We start from the raw sequence: 19461 nt of genomic DNA on the forward strand, positions 1-19461 counted from the left end.
ACAAAAATGGAGAAGAGAGTGAGGAAAAGATGGTCCAGTGACTTGCCCAAATTGGGATCGATCTCAAGGGGAGGTTCCAAAGCCTGACACTATTACTGATACTATGGTGTACTTATAGACAGGAACCTAGCATGGCAGCCCTCCAAGAGGCCCAAAGGCAGCTGATTGAGACAGATGCAGATACTTACACCCAAGCAATAGACTGAAGTCAGGGACCCCTGTGGTTGAATTAGGGAAAGGCTGGAAGAAGATGAGGAGGAGGGCAATCCCATAGGAAACCAGCAGCCTCAACTAAGCTGGACTCTCGAGATCGCTCAGACACTGAGCCACCAACCAGGCAGCATACACTAGCTGGTATGAGGCCCAGACACATAAACATCAGAGGCCTGCCTGGTCTCACCACAATGAGAGAAGAGGCCCCTAACCCTTGAGAGACTTGAGGCCCCAGAAAGTGAGAAGGCCTGTGGGGATAGAGTTGTAGGGGTTGGGGGGACATCCTCTTGGAGACAGGGTAGGAGGAATGGGATGAGGAACTGTTGGCGAGCGAACCAAGAGTGGGATAACTGCTAGACTGTATGAAAAGATTAAAGATAATACAGAAAGAACGAAAGAATGAAAGAACAAAAGAATGAAAGAACAAAAGAAAGAAAGAAAGAAAGAAAGAAAGAAAGAAAGAAAGAAAGAAAGAAAAGAGATTAAAGAACATTTCTAAAATGAAGTCTTTTATTTCTCACATGTTCAAATTGTATTTAGTAATCTATGTATTTAGCAATGGATGTAGACTGTTTGAGGCTGTGAACCCAGTTCTTTATTCTTTGCTGTACATTAACTCAGGCATTTCATAGAACACAATATGTGCACGTCCATGAGTAACTTTTTGTATTACTGTCTATAATTGTGTCATGTTTATGGTTTTGTTTCTAGTTAGATATTCATTTCTTTCCTTTACAACATGTGTTTTTGAAAAGAAACCAAGAATATTGGGGGGGAGAACATTTCTTGTGACTGGTACTGAGATTTTTGTAAATTTGTGGCCCCTAAGTAGCTTAAGTTACTTGATTAGATAGTAGATAGATAGATAGATAGATAGATAGATAGATAGATAGATAGATAGATTTGAACATGGAGTGTGTGTGTGTTTGTGTGTGTGTGTTTGTGTGTGTGTGTTGTTTGTGTGTGTGTGTGTGTGTGTGTGACTAAAAAGGAGTAGAAGCTCAGAAATTAAACAGGAGATCAGAAGATGAGAAAATATTTTCAACAGAAGATACTCATATAATTTAATTAAATTAAATTTCAATAACAAGCATCTATACTATAGATATAGCTATGATAGATAGATATAGATTACATAGATATAAATATTACATACAGCTGTATAAAGTATATGCCCTTATACATAGTTTGTACTATATATCTTATAGAGTGTATGATTTTAGGTGAATAGAGAATAATATGATTTTCCTTGAGGCTTTATTAAACAACCTCAGTGTCATTTGTCCCTCATCTTTACTTCTCCTTCTGAATTGGTCTCCTTCATCCTGCCTAGTTGCAGCCCCCTCCCTATTATTCTTTTTCCAACTTCATATCACCAGAATCCTGCTATTCTTTTCCTATCCAAACCACTATGATCCCTTTATTCTCTGTTGGTTTCTGTAGTTATTCTTTATTCTTTACCCACATCTGACAATTTGGAGCCAGGTACTGTAGATTAAAGAAAAGTTCTGGCTTTTCTCTTTCTGTATCTGGAACACTTCAGTCAATGTAATATATTCTAGGCCTGTCCATTTACCTGAAAACTACATGCAGAAATCAACAGATCACAGGAACCACAGCATCAACGGATGATTTACATCAAAACTCCTGCATCTATCGCTCAGAAAACTTATCAGGAGGTTGCTGAATAACTCTGGTGATTTAAATATGTAGGGACCCCATAGATCCATGAGTCTATAGAGTGGCATTATTATGATTTGTGGCCTTATTGGAGGGGATATGATCTTGTTAAAAGAAGTGTGTCACTATGGAGGCAGGGCTTTGTGGTTGTATATGCTCTAGCTATGCCAGGGTGACCCAGTCCTCATTTGCTACCTGTGAATCAAGATTTAGAACTCTCATCTTCAGCACCATGTCTGCCTGGTTACTGCTTTGCTTCCCATCATAATGGTAATGAATTAAATCTCTGAATCTGTAAGCCAGCCCCAATTACATGTTTTCCTTTATAAAAGCTTCCTTGGTCATGGTGTCTTCACAGTAATGAAACCCTAGGACAATGATGTTGGAACTTAGATCTGAGAAAGCCATTGAGTGCTCAGAGCTTAATCCCAAGAGTAGGTGATGAAAGAGGAATTTATTCACTGATAGGAAAAGTATGTACTAGCATGGGTTTTATGGAAATCAAAGCAAAGATCTATTAATAAGCTAAAAAGAGAACTTCTGAATTACCCAGCTACATCATTGCTGGGCATCTACCCAAAAAACTCCACATTCCTCTACAGAGATACCCATAGATCCAAGGTAATAACTACTCTATTCATGATAGCACAGAAATGATATCAGGTCAGATACACTTCAATAGATGCATGGATAATAAAAGTGTTGTATACATACATAATACAAATTTTATTCAGCCATAAAAATAAATGGAATAACATAATTTTCAAGAAAATGAATAGACTTAGAAAATGTTATATTGATAGGAGTAACTCATTTTCCAATGTTAAACAAAATTACTACATGTCACTTCTCATTAGTAATTCCCATATTCTAATGAAGGTATAAGGCCAGAAATTAAACAGGAGCTGAGGACAGAGGAAAAAATAACCATATAAGCTCAATAACTGGCATCAATTCTGTATCTAAATTTAGGAAATCTTAAATTCTTCTTCAAGCATTTAATTCTATTAAACCATGTTAGGGTTCTTGTCTACGGTTATAGCAATATATAGTTATTCTTCTAATGTTACTAAAAATGTGGTATTCTGTTCCGGCACTACTTTCTGCATGTCAAAATTTCTTTTGAGTTTTGTTTCTGTTTTGATCTTGCTGTCCTTATCTCTTAATTAAATTTCATTATGTAAATGAAAACCCTCTAGTAAAGAAAGAACATCAGAATTACAGGCATATTTTCTCACTTTGATGTTTATTTTACCTAATAGTAGCATATGATACAGTTAGACGTACCATGGAACATTTTCCATTGGAGGGCAACAATATAATTTATATCCTTCAATGTAATACCAAAGGTTCTGCTCTTCTACCTCAGTCTTCTCTCTCAGACCACATATTGTTTAAATATGTCCTTCTACAATGAAAGAAAACTCATCATAAAAGAGCCAAGTACAAGCCATTCTTTTGTTATTTCATTCAAGCATCACAGTCACCATCACACACCCTTAATGTAACTGATGACAGCATTTAAAATATTTATGGAGCAGGGGAAAGAGAAAGGCTCCTTATCAAACAAACTGATGCATCCATGAAAGCCATCCTCTGCGTGGTACCAGGTCACAGGGACCCCCTGGTCTTCCAAGCGCTTCTTGTACAGCAAGGCATCATCCCGGAGGATATCATGCTCACAGCTCACCAGAAATGTCTCTGGAAGTTGAGCAATAATCTTGTCATCTGCTAGGAGAGGTGAAATATTTGCATCCAAAATATGCTTGGTTTCCAGATAGGCAGTCTCATTGAAAGGTCCCAGAAACTCAAGATGGAAGTTTTTGCTCTTAAATCTTTGGGGAATGTTTTCGGAGCTGACCCACTTGCTGCACTTTTTCCAGGTGTCCAGGGGCACACAAGCTCCTGTTAACATGGCATTTTTCCAAGAGAGGTCAATGCTTAGGTATCTACAAATAAATGTAATCAGTAAGTCTCTGGTAAGCAATGGAACATTTTGATTCTGCTGTTGTGATGGTAACTGGAAATTAATGCACTGTAGACCTGGAGTAATCAGAACTTGAGCCCTGATCCGGGGAAGCATGGCTTGACTGACCAAAGCCTGGGTGACAATGGTCACAGCCCAACTCCCAATACTTTCTCCAGAGAGCACCACCCGGGAGGGGTCTACCCCATAGGTTTGAAGGTTCTTCAGGAAGTGGATGGAAGCATTCAGGCAATCCAGTTGAACAATAGGATGATGATAGTCAGGAAGCTTGCGGTACCTAGGGAGAAAAGTGTGAATAAGTCATACTTATGTACACACAGGTCCCTGGAGACCATTGCAAACAGCATTATCACATGAGGCCAAAAATGTTGTGCCAAATGGCCCTAATAAAAATTGTCTATCCTCATTTCTTTTACATAGACTTGAGGAAAACTGTCTAGAGTAAAGATAATTTCCATTCCATCTCACACCATGATTCATGGATGAGCACATAGGAGCAGGGGAATTCAAAGCTGTTGCCTTAAGAAGCATGAAAGCCAATAAAGATCCAGACAAGGCCATTGGGACTTTGATGGACACATCTCTAACCTTTCCATGAAAATAACCTTTCCATGATGTATTGAGCATGTGTTGAGCTCTGATAAAAATCACTGCCAACCAGTCTCAGTGTATTTTATTGCCTACTTTCATGGGGAAGCTCTTTTAGTTGATCTGGTTACAGCAAGGTACAAATACTGGCAACTGTGACAACAAACTTGTAGCAGCAGAACAATAGCAGACGAAGAAGAATATCCATGTAAGCAGTGGAGTTAGAACCATGAGAACCAAAGATGGCTGATGGGCAAATGAGCAGCCAGGGGCTTTTATAGAAACAGTGGCAGACTTGCAGAAACTGCCAGAAGCACTGACAGACAGTAGTAGAGATGAGAACAAGGCAGCAGAGGAAAACTGAATGCCATCCAATGCATCACCACAGAAACCTCCATCTTCAACTTGACCTTCAGCCTGCTCCACCCACCATACAACATTGGACAAACTTAATACCACTCCTCTACTAAGAGCAAGGCCAGGGGAAAGTGTGTATCTGTCATCTCTGTTCTTCCTTAAGTATTTCATAGGTTTATAAGTATTTCAAGTCAGTAGTCACTTTGTTTTAATTAACTTCACAAATAAATTTCACCCTGTGTATAAGGTTTTGGCTAAGGCTTACCCATGACTTTATACAATGTTGCTTCCTTCATGATATTGTATGTTCTTCAGATTTATTTACTCTATGGCTAAGTAACTCTACATAGGCTCACAGTGCTCTCTAGTAAAATATTCTCTCTACTACACTATTTCATGTACTACACACCAATGAAGATCTATGCAGGATTCTGCTATTTTGCAGGGTGTGAGTGCATGAGCAACTGTCTCCATTCTCCATCAAAAATAAATCCCCCAACAAACACTCTTTTCTGTTGATAAGTCACCCAATACATCAAGCCACTCACCCCACCAACAGGACCACTGAGTCTGTCTCACGGGCAAGAACAATGCCCAATCCATGGTAAATATCTGTAAGAGAAGACCCACTATTAATAGTTGTGATAAGAACCAAACACATTCCACCTCAAAGACAGCTGCCATCTTGATGGACCCAGTGATGACAGCTTTCTCTGAACTTTAGAGAACTTCATTGGTTACAGCATATTGATGGTAGAAGGAAACACAGGTGATAATTTTAGTAATGACATTCAGAGGTATGGGAAAGGCTAGTGACAAGTTTTTAAGTGTGTTTGTAAGGATTCTTCTGGTGGGAAGATAACACTAAAGCAAAAACTGAGAAGTGGAGTCAGTGCACTATATTTTGGATTTAAAAAAGAAGAAGATAAAGTGAGTGTGTTTTCTATACCATGAGCCACCTAAGCTGAGGAAAATACATGAATGTGAGAGTGTTATCAAAAGACAGAGATGTCTGCTACTATAATTGTTGAAGGAAGGAAGAAATCACACCTAGTGCCAAGAGATTCCTAAGGGCCTACAGGAAAATACAATTGAACAGGTGAGGGAAATAAGTAAAACCATGCAAGACCTGAAAGTGAAAATAGAAACAATAAAGAAAAGATAAACCGAGAAAATCCTGGAGATGGAAAACCTAGGGAAAAGAACAGGAACCCAGATACAAGCATCACTAGCAGATTACAGGAGATTACTTCTCCAACATTCACCATATGGTCAGTCACAAAGCAAGCCTCAAGAGATACAAGAAAATTTCTTGCATCTTTCTAGATTTTTATCTTTCTTGTAATTTTCTAGAATTCAATGAAAATGTAGGCACAACATAGCCACATTTATGGGATACAATGAAAGCAGTGCTAGGAGGAAACTTCATAGCACTAAGCACCTCCATAAAGATGTTACAAAATTCTCATATCAGCAATTTCAAAGTACACCTGAAAGCTTTAGAAAAATAAAAGCAAGCATACCAAAGAGGGGTAGAGGTCAGGAAATAATCAAAGTCATGGCTGAAATCAATCAAAGAAAACAATACATATAGTCAATGAAACCAAGAGCTGGTTCTTTGAGAGAATCAACACGATAGACAAGCTCTTAGCTAAATTAACCAAGAGATAGAAAGACAGTGTCCAAATAAACAAAAAAAAATCAGTAACTAAAGGGGATATATAACAACTGTCACTGAGGAAATTCAAAGAGTCATTAGGTCTTACTTTAAAAAACCTATACTCCACAAAATTAGAAAAATCTTAACAAAATGGATTTTTCTAGACAGATATCACTTATTTTTGTGCAGAATTCTACCAGACTTTCAAAGAAGAGCTAATTCCAATGCTGCTCAAACTATTCCTCAAACTAGAAGCACAAGGTACACTGCCAAACTCATTCTATGAGGCCACAGTAACCCTGATACCTACACACAAAGACTTATTAAAGAAAGAGAACTTCAGACCAATTTCTCTTATGAACACTGATGCAAAATTACTCAATATAATACTCGCAAACTGAATGCAGAAACACATCAAAGACATCATTCATCAAGATCAAGTAGGCTTTATCTGAGGGATGCAGGAATGGTTCAATATATGAAAATCCATCAACATAATCTACCATATAAACGAACTAAAAAAAAAAGAATTACATGATTATCTCATTAGATGCTGAGAAAGACTTTGATAAAATCCAACACCCCTTCATGCTAATGGTATTAGAGAAACCAAAATCACAAGTAACATACCTAAACATAACTAAAGCAATATACAGCAAGCCAGTAGCCAACATCAAGCTAAATGGAGAGAAATTTAAAGCATTTCCACTAAAATCTGGGCTACCCACTCTCTCCCTGTCTATTCAATATAGTACTTGATGTTCTAGCTAGAGCATTAAGACAACCAAAAGAAATCAAGGGGATACAAATTGGAAAGAAAGATGTCAAAGTATCACTATTTATGAATGATATGATGGTATACATAAGCAGCTCCAAAAATTCTACAAGGAAACACCTACAGCTAATAAACACTTCAGTAAAGTGTCTGGATACAAAACTAACTCAAGATATCTGTAGCCTTCCTTTATACAAATGATAAACAGGCAAAGAAATTAGAGAAAACAACACCTTTATAAGAGCCATGAATAATATAAAATATCTTAGTGTAACTCTAACAAAGCAAGTGAAAGATCTGTATGACAAGTATGTCAAGTCACTGAAGAAAGAAATTGAGTAAGAAATCAGAAGATGGAATGATCTTCCATGAACATGAATCAATAGGATTAACATAATGAAAATGGCCATCTTTCCAAAAGCAATCCACTGATTGAATGTAATCCCCATCAAAGTTCCAATACAATTTTTATAGTCCTTGAAAGAGCAATTCTCAACTTCATATGGGAAAACAAAATACCCAGAATAGCCAAAATTCTGAACAATAAAAGAACTTCAGGAGGAATCACCATCCCTGACCTCAAGCTGTACTACAGAGCAATAATGAGAAAAACTGCATGGTATTGGTACAGAAACTGACAAATTGATCAATGGAATTGAATCAAAGACCCAGAGATAAATCCACATACCTATGGATATCTGATTTTGATAAAGAAGCCAAAAACATACAACAAAAAAGTGAAAGCATCTTCAACAAATGGTGCTGGTCTAGCTGGATGTCTACATGTAGAAAAATGAAAATAGATCTATACTTAAATCTCATAGAAGAGAAAGTGGAAAGTACCCTGGAATGCATTGGTACTGGAAACAACATCCTGAACAGAAGACCAATGTTTTGTGCTTTAAAATAAAGCAACTCATCATAAAATAGCAGGAAATCATGTGAAAGGATTTGCTTCTAGTGCTTCTTTCTTTGGTGAGTCACCCAGAAGCCTCTCTGGCTAAGCTGGTTAATACTTTGTGAATCAGAAAGGAAGGAAAGGAAAAGAATTAAGATGCTTTGTACAAGCAAGCATTCACAGGCACATATGCATTCAGACATTAATACACACACACACACTGGTAGGGCCCCTCCATCTGTCACAGTAAACTCCACAGGTTTATGCATAGACAGACAGAGAGAGAGAGACAGACAGACAGACAGACAGACAGACAGACAGACAAATAGACATTTACATTTGGATGGAGGGATGAATGGATGGATGGATGGATGGATGGGGCAAAGCTCCCCAACCAAACCATTCAACCAACAACTTTATTTCTTTTCTCTGGTCTTTCTATGCCTTCTTACACAAAAAGTTCTTTAGAAAATTATTTCAGAGATAAAATGTTATATAAAATGAGAGTTATAGAAGGGTGTTAATATTAAGTTCAAAGCAGTGTTTCTTTTTAATATACTCATTAAAAGTTCAAATAAATCATTTTTACATATTCTTGACTTATGTTAGTACATGCCTGTGACTTTATCCTTGGAACTAAATGTTTTTCCTTGAATACAAAATTATCCCAAGTCTATTTCTATTTCTCTTTTTAATGTATTATGAAAGTTCATTGTATTTCCTATTATGCAGACTTTACTTATTATTCTGGGGGATAGACACATTCTATTCTTGATTCTAACTTTATTACATCTATCTAGCAACTGAGACAATCTCTAAAAACATTCTTCCTAAAATTATTTGAATCAAGTCATGAATTCTATAGAATTATTCTCTACTTGTCTAAGTAATATCACTATAAGATAGTACACCTTAACTGTTCTGCAGAGATCTCCTCAAAAGTGTGGGCTAATAGGCAGGGAATTTTATAGATATTTAATAATAACAGGGAAAGCATATTAATAGCAGAAGTCTTTCCTAAAATGGATTTCTCCTGGGCCTTGCCTACCGGGACAAATCCATCATAGATTTAATCTAAGGCAGACCAGTCTCAGGAAGACTATCTGCTAGTTTTTAGCTTCCATTTGTTGGCTCCTGAGACTAAGAGACAGAGAAGAGGGTGACTGGGAGGAGGGCAGTGAGCGGGATGTAAAGTGAATAAGTAAAAAAATTTTAATTTTTTAAATAATGGAAAAAGAAAAAGAAACCCCAACTACTACTGCTTTATCTCCATCCTGACAAGTCCTCATGAGAATATTGGCAAGTTCTTACCTTTGCTGAGGACCATCCTCTCCACCACACATGAAAGCTACTTACTTAGACTTCCACATATCGCACCTCCTCCGTGATAGAAGATGATGCCTCGCCGGAGTTTGGAAGACACTTCTTTGGGCTTGAACAGCCTCACAGGGACTGTCCCAAAATGAGTGTCAGTCACCAACACATTAGGATCCTTCTTTAATATTCTTAGATCTTGAACAAACTGTATAACTGCAGGCATAGAACAAATTCTCAGTTTCTCTAATATGGTCCCCTGTAGAAAGTTTAAAAAAAAAACAGAAAGTTGAGGGATAGGAGTGTGTGAGGTGGGTGTGTTGATGCTGAAGCCACATAGCATCACTCAGGTGTGTTCATCATCTCTCACCTGCTTCATACATGTGCAAAGTTCATTGATGTATACATCAATGACTGTGGATACTTTTCAGATAGAAGAGGGTGTTCAAGCTTTTTACTCTAAAGATCCTGATTAAATAATATGTTGCTGTGATTGAAGTGCAGGCCTCCATCAAAACTCACATTCAAATTCCATTGCTAGTGCCAGTGTTAAGGGGTAGGAAACATTAGTGGAACTGATGTGGTATCTTTATGTATTAAATTTGTATGGGGTGACTGTGATAAATATCTTCATAGTACGCTCCTGAGGAGTGAAGTCATCTGGATTTTCTGACTTAAGAACATAGGCAAGTTTGCTTTTTGTACTAGCAAAAGGCATAAGATGGTCCATTGCTGACATTATTGATCAAAGACTTCTCAAATTCCGGTAATAGGTATAGCTATTGCTCCTTGGCTCAAGCTAAATCAACCATCTTGATGTGGTCCCATAAATCCCACAGAGATGAGAAAGTGGACAGAGACCCCATGGAGTTGACTCAAAATAAGAGAACCAGATAATTAAGACAGGTGATAAAACATTTTCCTACTATTTGATTTTATCCTGCAATTTTTTAGCATTTTAGTGTTCTATTAGTTCCTATATCTCAAGGTCAATTTCCGCTCACCTGGCACCATCAACAGTAGACCCTGAGAATCATACCCTACAGCAACCTTCATAGTCTTGCTATCTGTCATGGGATGGTGACCCAGAACCACCTTTTATTGTCCTACTCATCCTCTGAAAAACAAACCAGAAAACAAAAACACAACTCCATGACTTAGATGTCAGAGTGATAATCTCATAGTGTTCTACAAATTTAGAAAAACATCTAAAGGGCACACAGGTGCACCTAAACACATGAGATGGATGGAGGATGGGAGAACAATCCACACAGTGTACAAGGACCAGGCACTGTAGTACAATACTTGGAGTTTGCTATTGTCAGTAAGAGAAGTATGATGCCTGACAAAGTAATTGAGAAAATTCTACAACACCCAGTGTCTACAAATGTAAAAGAGTTGCAGCTATTCTCAGATTCGTGAGATACTGGCAGGTTTTCACACCCCACCTTGCCATGTTGTTCAACCACTGTATAATTAACTTGATAAACAGAGGAACAATATGGAACTGGGACAGACAGACACAAAATACTTTTAATAATGCTGAGGTCAGGTTTTTTTAATCTTAGATAATCATAGGACAGGCAGAACAGCTGTGTACACCTTTAGCCCAGGGTGGAGAACAAATGTAGATGGGCATATAAATAAGACACAACTAGCAAGTACACTGTACAAAGCCTATGGGTTTCAAGGTGTAATGAAAATATGCCCATGTGGACACTATTACAGGATTCTTGCAAGCACTTTCATCTAAGCCTGTATGTAGCAAAGCCTCCTTGAAGCATCTCACATAACTCATTTTTAAATGTGAGCACCCACAGAGCATCGACAGTGACAAGAATGGTCATTTTACAAACTACTATGCCAAACTGGACTGAACACCAACATGTTCAATGACACAGCCCCCTACGAAACAATCTGACTGGGCCTGTATGAATTCATTTTCATTATTTATTTTTATGTATATGATTGCTCTGTCTGCATGTACACCTGCATGCCAGAAGTTGGCATCAGATCCCATTATAGACAGTTGTGAGTCACCATGTGGTTGCTGGGATTTGAACTCAGAACCTCTGGAAGAGCAGCCAATGTTCTTAACTCCTGAGCCATCACTCCAGCCCATGAATTTTTAATAAATTATTAAAACAACAGTTCAAGAGCTTAAGTACAAAAGGCAACCTGCAGGGTGAAAAGGGAATCGCCAGAGCTTACATATTCACTAAATCAAAAACCCCAGGTTCCAGGACTGGGTTACCTCCCTACAAGTTGTTGGCCAGGGAGGCATGTGAGGCCCATAAACCATAATAGCTCTTACCACTGTTGTTGGATACATGCCAGGCCTAGATAGTAAGACTATTGGTAAAAGACCATGTGGTCTCATTGTAGTATATAGAGAACTAGAGCTCAGACGGATGTGGATGTTCTCTCCTTACTGGCTATATTTCATGGTGCCAGAAGGTGCTGCTATGTGTGTTGCTGGTGGAGAACTGTATTCAAAAGCCCTACTCTTATGTGGTCCTTGCATGATAGAATACCAAATACTGCCCCACCATGTGGTGTGGGAGAAGTAAGACCTTCCTGCTGCCATGCCACATGGGCAGCTTATAGACACCTAGAGGCCTGCTAGCTGTCACCCAGAATCCAAGCCACATGGCCTTCATGAAATAGTAATCACCACAATGCGCAAGTATGTGGTGGACACATAAGAGCTAAAGAGAAGCAGACCAGTTTGAGCATTATAAAGAGAGATCAAACTGGATATATGAGGGTGGAGAGGAGTAACCTGTTGTGAATTGACATCCCAGCCACCTGAAGCTATTGTGAAGTCCCAGCCCATGCTGCTGCTGATGTCTATTTCTTAGTCCATGGCCATGCAGAATCAGGGGTCAGTGTAGATGTCCATGGCTCACATTACCATCGTAGACCATGGCGACATCCATGGTTTGGGCAGTCATCTGTGACCACATAGAAGTCCAAGGATGTGCAGAACTAGCCCCACCCTTCACTCTCTGCAGCACTCTGGAGAGTGGCCCCACCTCTAACCAATAGCAGTACTTGGAAGACTGGGCCCTGAACCTCACCCAGTCAGTACAGTGGAGTTGGCCTTGGTGGCTGGAGCACAGGTGAGCCAGCTCCAGGGCATGAGTGTGGAAGATCTGACCCTGACTCTACTCAGCCATGAGGTAGTGCTAATACAGAGATGGTGATTCCCCTCCCCCGCCACACACACACACTCATCACCTGTGGCAGGAGAGTTGGCCCCAGGATAATGAGAGTGGGAAGAGTGTGATCTGTGCCTCACCTGAGCAGCATAGTAGAGCTGACCCTGGTGGCAAGGGCACAGGTGAGCTGGCTTAAAGGCCTAGCACCAGGAAGAGTTGGCACCACCATTCATCTCCCATGAAGGAAAGTGGGTTTGAAGGTGATGTTCTCCCCTGACTCACCCCTCACCCCCTTTTATAGTCAGGAGACCTAGCCCTGTGTTTGTCAAAGTGGGAGAGCTACCCTGCCATTCACTAGTTCTAGCATTCAGGAGAGCAGGCCCTGCACATAACCTGGACAACACAGTGGAGCTAGCCCTAGTGGTGAAGGCACAGGAGAGCCAGCACCAAGAATGTGAGAGTAGGAGAACTTAACCTTTCACCTCACCAGCTACAGCACTTGAGAGAGTGGGCCCTGTGCCTTGACTAGGCAGCACAGAGGAGCTGGCTCTGAAGACATGGGTGTGGGAGAGCTGGTCCCAAGGACATCAGGGCAAGAGATCTGACCCTTCCTCCAGCAAATGTCTGGATTGGGTAGCCTAGCTGGAACAGTGCCAGAGAGCTCATCCTGATGTTGCAGATAAGGGAGGGTCAGGTAATTGACCAGCTCAGCTACCACCCAGGCACAGATGCAGGACTTTGAACTGTTGGAGTGTGTAAAAAGGCTGGTCCTGCTGACCCAAAGCTGGAGGATCTCCATGACACAGGACATCAGGATTACCACGAGGTATCCCAGTGAGGATCCAATATTTATGTGATAGAAGCCAAACATGTTGAACAAGACCAATAACTCATTGCGATGAACATTGGCAAGTAAAGTTATGTGGGCAGATGTGTACAGTGTGGAACTCACTATAACACACTACAGCTTCTGTGATAAAAAAAAAAAACAAAATGGAGGAAGAGATCAAGGAAATTACTCTTAATGATACTATGACACACTCATAGATCAGAGCCTAGCATAATTGTCACCAGAAAGGCTTCATCCAGCAACTGATGTGAACAGACAGAGACCCACAGCCAAAAATTAGGCAGATTCAGGGAATCGTGAGGAATAGATGAAGAAAGAATTATAGGAGCGAGAAGAATCAAGGACACCACAAAAAAAAACCCACAAAAGTAACTAACCAGGCCTCATATGGGCTATTAGAGACTGATTTGACAATCAAGGATCTTGTATGAGTCTGTATATATGTTTCAGTTGTGTAGTTTGGTGGTTTCCTGGAACTCCTAAAAATGGTAACAGACTGTCTCTGAGTCTTTTGCCTTCTTTTGGGACCTCTTTCTTCCAAATGGGTTGCCTTGTTCAGCCTTACTGTGAAGGGATGTGTCTAGTCTTATTGCAACTTAATATGCCCTGTTTCGATGATATCCTTTGGAGGCCTACCATTTTCCAAAGAGTACACATTCTGGGAGCACAAGTAGCAACCCAGCATCAGAAGGTGCTTAGCTTAGGGACTATTTCTATATTCATGCAGTAAGGTTGGAAGGTTCCACATATTTCTCTGCCGTGAGAGACCCAAGGTCCTCATTTGTAGTACCAGAAGCTCAAATTAGCCTGTGATCCTTGCTTGTTCCTCTAAAGTGACCATTTTTTCTGGTAGAAAATCTTCACAGGAAAGCAACAAGAGTTTTTACCACTTATAAATCCTATCAAGCCTTATCAAGTGCCATTTATCACTTTCACCAACCTGATGATTCAGATGCCATTGCTTAATATCTGATGAGAACTCTGAAGCAAAGAGAAGTTAACCAAGGGCTATTGAGTCAGTGAGAACACAGCAGCAATGCTGCCCAGATAGCCTGGCTGAATACTTGTTACAATTGTCCCTGCAGTTCTCAGCTATCTTCTGAGGTAATCACTGTGAACCTTCTGGCTACTACTAGGATTCCACTTAGAATTGAGACATCAGAACTCAATCCTATAGCCTACTTCTCATATAGGCCAAACTATGTTTCCCACAGCTGTTGCACCTCTCAGCATTTGTCGTTCCCTGTCCCCAACCCAGATGTATCTGACCCCAATCAAGATGGCAATCTCAGAGCACAACTGTCCAGTGCAACTAGACTAGAGTGCTGGATAAATCCCTCACATGGATGTCATCAAATCACAGCATGGTCTGAATGCATTCCAGACAAATCTGAGTAAATTAATCTCTATCCTCACAGTCTACGTGAAAGACAGGAAATCATCTGGAGACAAAGACATGGAAAAATGGAGAAAGTGGAGATGGCGGTGGAAGGTGCTTTTAGGTCTATCAGGTTTTAATGTGCAGCAACCTAGTCTGAAATTATTTTCTTAGTCTGCAGAAAAGAGTCTCATAGACAAGAGTAGTGATGTTCTTTGTAGTTTCAGTCCTCAGGAAATGGAGTAGGGATGGCAAGTATAGAGCTAAGGCCAGGCTAGATTACATTCTGAGCTGCTACCTCAATGAAAAAGAAAAATAGAAAGTTGAAGGGAGATAAACAAAGAAAGCGAGTAAGTAAAGAAGAGGGGGAAATACATAGAAAACAAAAGAGGGGAGGACTCTTCGAATTTCCTCTCCCCACTGAGCCACACATGAGCTAGTCCAAGGCCCCAAACACATATATAGCAAAGGACTGTCTTGTCTGACTTCAGTGGGACAAGATGTTCCTAATCACTGAGAGACTTGAGGCCCCAGGGAGAGGGGGAGACCTGGTGTTGGAGGAACATCCTCTAGAAAACAGTGGGAGGAGGAATGAGATGAAGAACTATGGGAGGGTGCAATGAATGAATTGTTAAATAGATAAATAAATAAATAAATAAATAAATAAATAAATAAATAAGGAAAAGGGACAAGAAAGGTGAGGGGTAGGATATAAGAGACTTCTCCCAACCCAGTCTTAGAAGAATCTTGAGAATGTAGAGAGAGAAATGAGAGGAGGAAAGGAAGGTACAAAGAGTACCCCCAATTCATTTTGAGACCCAAGTGAAGACTCACCAAAGTTATCAGGTACTCAAAAATGGAATGCAAAATCCTTAACTTGACTGGATGCTTCAGGGTAGGTGGAATTTCAATAGTGAGAAGGTTCCGGATGAAAACCCATACAAAGACTCCCAGGAAGAATGTGAGCAGCCCTCCTAGCAGCACCAGCCACAAAATAGTCATGATCCAGACGTTCCAGAGGCCCTAGGAGCTGCTGTCCTGGAGACTTTACTTCAGAACTTGTGGAAGAGCACTGGAGCTGGTTTTACTGATAGCTGCCTTCACACTCTCCTTTTAAAGCATATATGACACAGTCACCTGACCAGTTTTTCAGCATTCCACCTAAGTCAGCCAACAAGAGGCAGAAAGTTCTGCTCCAGAGAGACAAAAAGACTAAAAAATTTTCTCCTAATCTTCCAAGGAAAATCTGAGAGTAGGACTTCTGCGAATCACCACGGTAACAGATTCACAGCATCCCAACAATTGTGGCTCCCAGGAAGAGGTTTGGCATGGGTTATGCAATCCTAATATCCTGACACTTCAGTTGTATGATATGGCATGTATCTGACTCAAAAAAGAATCTGACTAGGGTGAACAAAGCATTTCCAACCCAACTCCTTGGCTCACTGTCTTCCCACTGTTTAGTGTATCAAAGCAGGACACAGATATTTACAGAGAATTTTCTGATTAAAACCATCAATTAGTGACCAGCAAAGTGTTCCACAAGTGAAATAAAATACTTGCCACCAAACCTGACAACCTGAGTTTTATGTGGAAGACACACATACTGGAATGAGACAACTGAAATCCATATGATTTCCTCTGACCTGCACACATGTGCACTGGTAAACAAATATTCACTCCCACACCTGCATCTCACCCCAAAATTCCTATATAGGCATACGCATGAATAAGTGTACTTTTAAGTAAAACAATAGCAACCAGCAGCTGGCAGGAAGACTCATCAGACAAAAGCCCTTTGCCACACTAGCCTGATGAACTGAAATCAATCCTCAGGATCCACATTAGAAAGGCACATGTAGCAATATGCATATCTAATTTCAATGTTCCTGCCAGAATATTGGAATAGATATATGAAAATTTCCAAGAAGATCATGAGCTGCTACCTGGAAACGCTCAGAAGTGGCAAAACAACAAGAGATTGTGTGCCACAAGACAGAAGGGAGTAAGCAATGGTAGTGATTTGTCTTCTGATTTTTACAAACATATTGTGACACATGCATGATCACACTAACATGCATGCATGGTAAACAGATATGATAATATGTAAAAGAAAACCAGGCTCACTATTCACTGCCTTTGACAAACATACCTCACAATCAGAAATAGACAAATAACTTCAATGAGAGTGCTGTAAAAGTAATTCAGAGCAAGTAGAACTAGGAAAGAAAAATGCAATACCATTTTTAGCAAAATAGACTTTAAAACAAAACTATTCATAAGAGAAAATAAGATCTCTTCTTCATGACTAAGCGAACAATCATCAATAACACATTACAATTCTAATAATGTATGCACTCAACCCAAGTGTCCCTAATTTCATAGAACCTACACCAGTATATGCTGAACCTCATATTAACCACAATTTATTAGGAATGGGTTATTTCAATATACAGGTCATCTATAGCAAAAATAAATGCAGAAATATCAGAGTTAAAAGACATCTTACACCTACAGAACATTGCACTAAAGCACTGCAGAATGTATTATCTTTTCTGCAGCCCACATAGCTTTCTCTTAAGTACATTCAGAATACATTATTATTTGACAGAAGGCAAGTCTCAACAATGACAGGAAGATGATGTAACTTCTTATATTCTATCTGACTACAACTTAAAAAAAAAAAACTAGAAATCAACAGCAAGAACAACCACAGAAAGCACACAAATTCATAGAGATTAAAGAACACACCACAGAATGGTGAAAAGATTGTTGATGAAATTGAGAAGTAAATTTTTTAGAATTTCCTAGAATTTGATAAAAAATGAAAGTACAACATATTAATAGGATTCATGTCATTCTGGAGTTAAGGCTAAAAATGGGAATTGAAACTTTATAAAATTAAAACAATTCTATTCAGCAAAGGAAATTGTTATTTGATTGAAGAGACACACTATAGCATAGGAAAGAATCTTAATCAGCTATCCATTTGACTAATAATTCACATCCATCATACAAAGAACCAAAAAAACCTAAACTTGACATTAATTTTTCTGCTAAAAAAGAGAATGGAGATTCTCAAATAAAAAGGGTAGTTTTTTTAATATTAAAAACCTTTACTCACCATAAAATACAATTTCGTTTTAAAATTTTTAAATGTATTTTGTGTTTATGAGTCTAAAGTTATGTTTGTGCAGCACACACATGCCTGGAGGTGAAAAGGGCCCTGTATGGCCTAGAAATGGAGTTAGTAACAATTTTGAGCCTTCATGCAGGTTCTAGGAGTATGGGTCCTCTGAAAGAGCATTCAGTGCTCTTAATCGCTGAGTCAGTTCTCCAGTCACATGAAATGCAATTCTATATCACCTCAGTTAGAGTGGCTGCCACCATGAAAACAACAAATGCTGGTGAGGATGTAGAAACATGGAGATTCTTGCCTTCTATTGGTGTGTGAGTGTGCAGGCTGTTCTTAAGTCTACTCGACCCACAAATGTGTTATCTGAGGGGAGGGATCCTTGGTAAAGATGATGCCACCACAATATCTAGCTGTAAATTCTTTTCTTAATTAGTGATTGATGGGGGAGGACCCAGCCCTTTGCTGGTGGTACTATCCCTGGGGTGGTCTTGGGTTCTGTAAGAAAATAAGCCTAACAAGCCAGGGAAACAATCTAGTAAGTAACAGCCCTCCATGGTCTCTGCGTCAGCTCCTGCCTCCAGATTCCTGCCATGTTTGAGTTAATGTCCAGGCTTCCCTCAGTGATAGACTTCAATGTGGAAGTATAAGCCTAATAAACCCTTTCCTTCCCAACTTGCCTTGTTATCATGGTATTTCATAACAGCAATAGAAATCCTAAGACAGGGTGTAAAGTGGTAAGGCAGACTTTTCCAAAAACTGAAGAGAGAACTATTTCATTCGACCAAAGGATTTTGCATTCTACCACAGAGGTATGTGAACTCCCACATTCGTTGTTGTTCCATTCTCAATTGCTAAGGAATGGAATCAGCTTAGATGGTCATCAGTTGATGAATATGATGATGACAAAGTGCATACGTTAACACAACACAGTTTTGTTCAGACCAGCAGCGTAGCCAGCACTAAGGACAGGGTAGCATACAGAAGCCACCTCTTGGAGCTCTTATGACACCTTCTGCTAGACATACTGCCCAACTTCTCGATCATCCTGACTCTGAGCCACAACAAGACATCTGAGATGAAGAATAGTTAATTTTCTTGATCAAACTACCTTAAAAGTCTTCTGTGATCTGTGGTGATGACAGAGACCACGTTGGTGTCAGTGGTCCATGCAGCTACTGAAGACCACGGCAATGTCCAGGACCCCTGCCTCTACTGCAGACCATGTTGATGTGTGTGGTCTGTGCTGCAAACAGAACTCATGTGAATATCCATCATCTGAGCTCTGGTCAGAAACCATTTGGAAGTCCATTATCAATGTGCCACTGGATGTTACGGGCAAGGGAGCTTTTTTTGCAGCTGTATTGGTGAGTACAAACTCATAAGTAAAACGAGAGACATTAAAGGCTTTTTGACAATGTGTTCCTCACCCAGCAAAGAGAGAGAGAAATGGAGAGAGAGAAGGAG

At 39.7% G+C, this 19461-nt stretch overlaps 1 protein-coding gene across 1 annotated transcript; it reads right to left on the bottom strand.

Moving 5' to 3' along the window:
• Window positions 1–3382: 3382 nt before the first annotated feature.
• LOC114637749 (arylacetamide deacetylase-like 4) lies at window positions 3383–15863 on the bottom strand. Its single transcript, XM_028786012.1, has 4 exons — window positions 15696–15863; window positions 9515–9731; window positions 5374–5437; window positions 3383–4157 (listed from the first exon to the last, which is right to left on the bottom strand). The coding sequence occupies exons 1-4, from the start codon at window positions 15861–15863 to the stop codon at window positions 3383–3385; spliced, it is 1224 nt and encodes a 407-aa protein (XP_028641845.1).
• Between the last annotated feature and the right edge of the window lie 3598 nt (window positions 15864–19461).

This window comes from Grammomys surdaster, unplaced genomic scaffold (assembly GCF_004785775.1).
Source record: "Grammomys surdaster isolate TR1022 unplaced genomic scaffold, NIH_TR_1.0 125408, whole genome shotgun sequence".
Classification (NCBI taxonomy): Eukaryota; Metazoa; Chordata; class Mammalia; order Rodentia; family Muridae; genus Grammomys; species Grammomys surdaster.

Coding starts and splice junctions, on each gene's coding strand:
- LOC114637749 (XM_028786012.1), bottom strand. CDS start 15,863: ATGACTATTTTGTGGCTGGTGCTGCTAGGAGGGCTGCTCACATTCTTC. Junction 5,438..9,514: donor TGCGATATGTGGAAGTCTAA/GTAAGTAGCTTT, acceptor CTTCTCTTACAG/ATATTTACCATGGATTGGGC. Junction 4,158..5,373: donor TCAGTGGTCCTGTTGGTGGG/GTGAGTGGCTTG, acceptor TTTTCTCCCTAG/GTACCGCAAGCTTCCTGACT.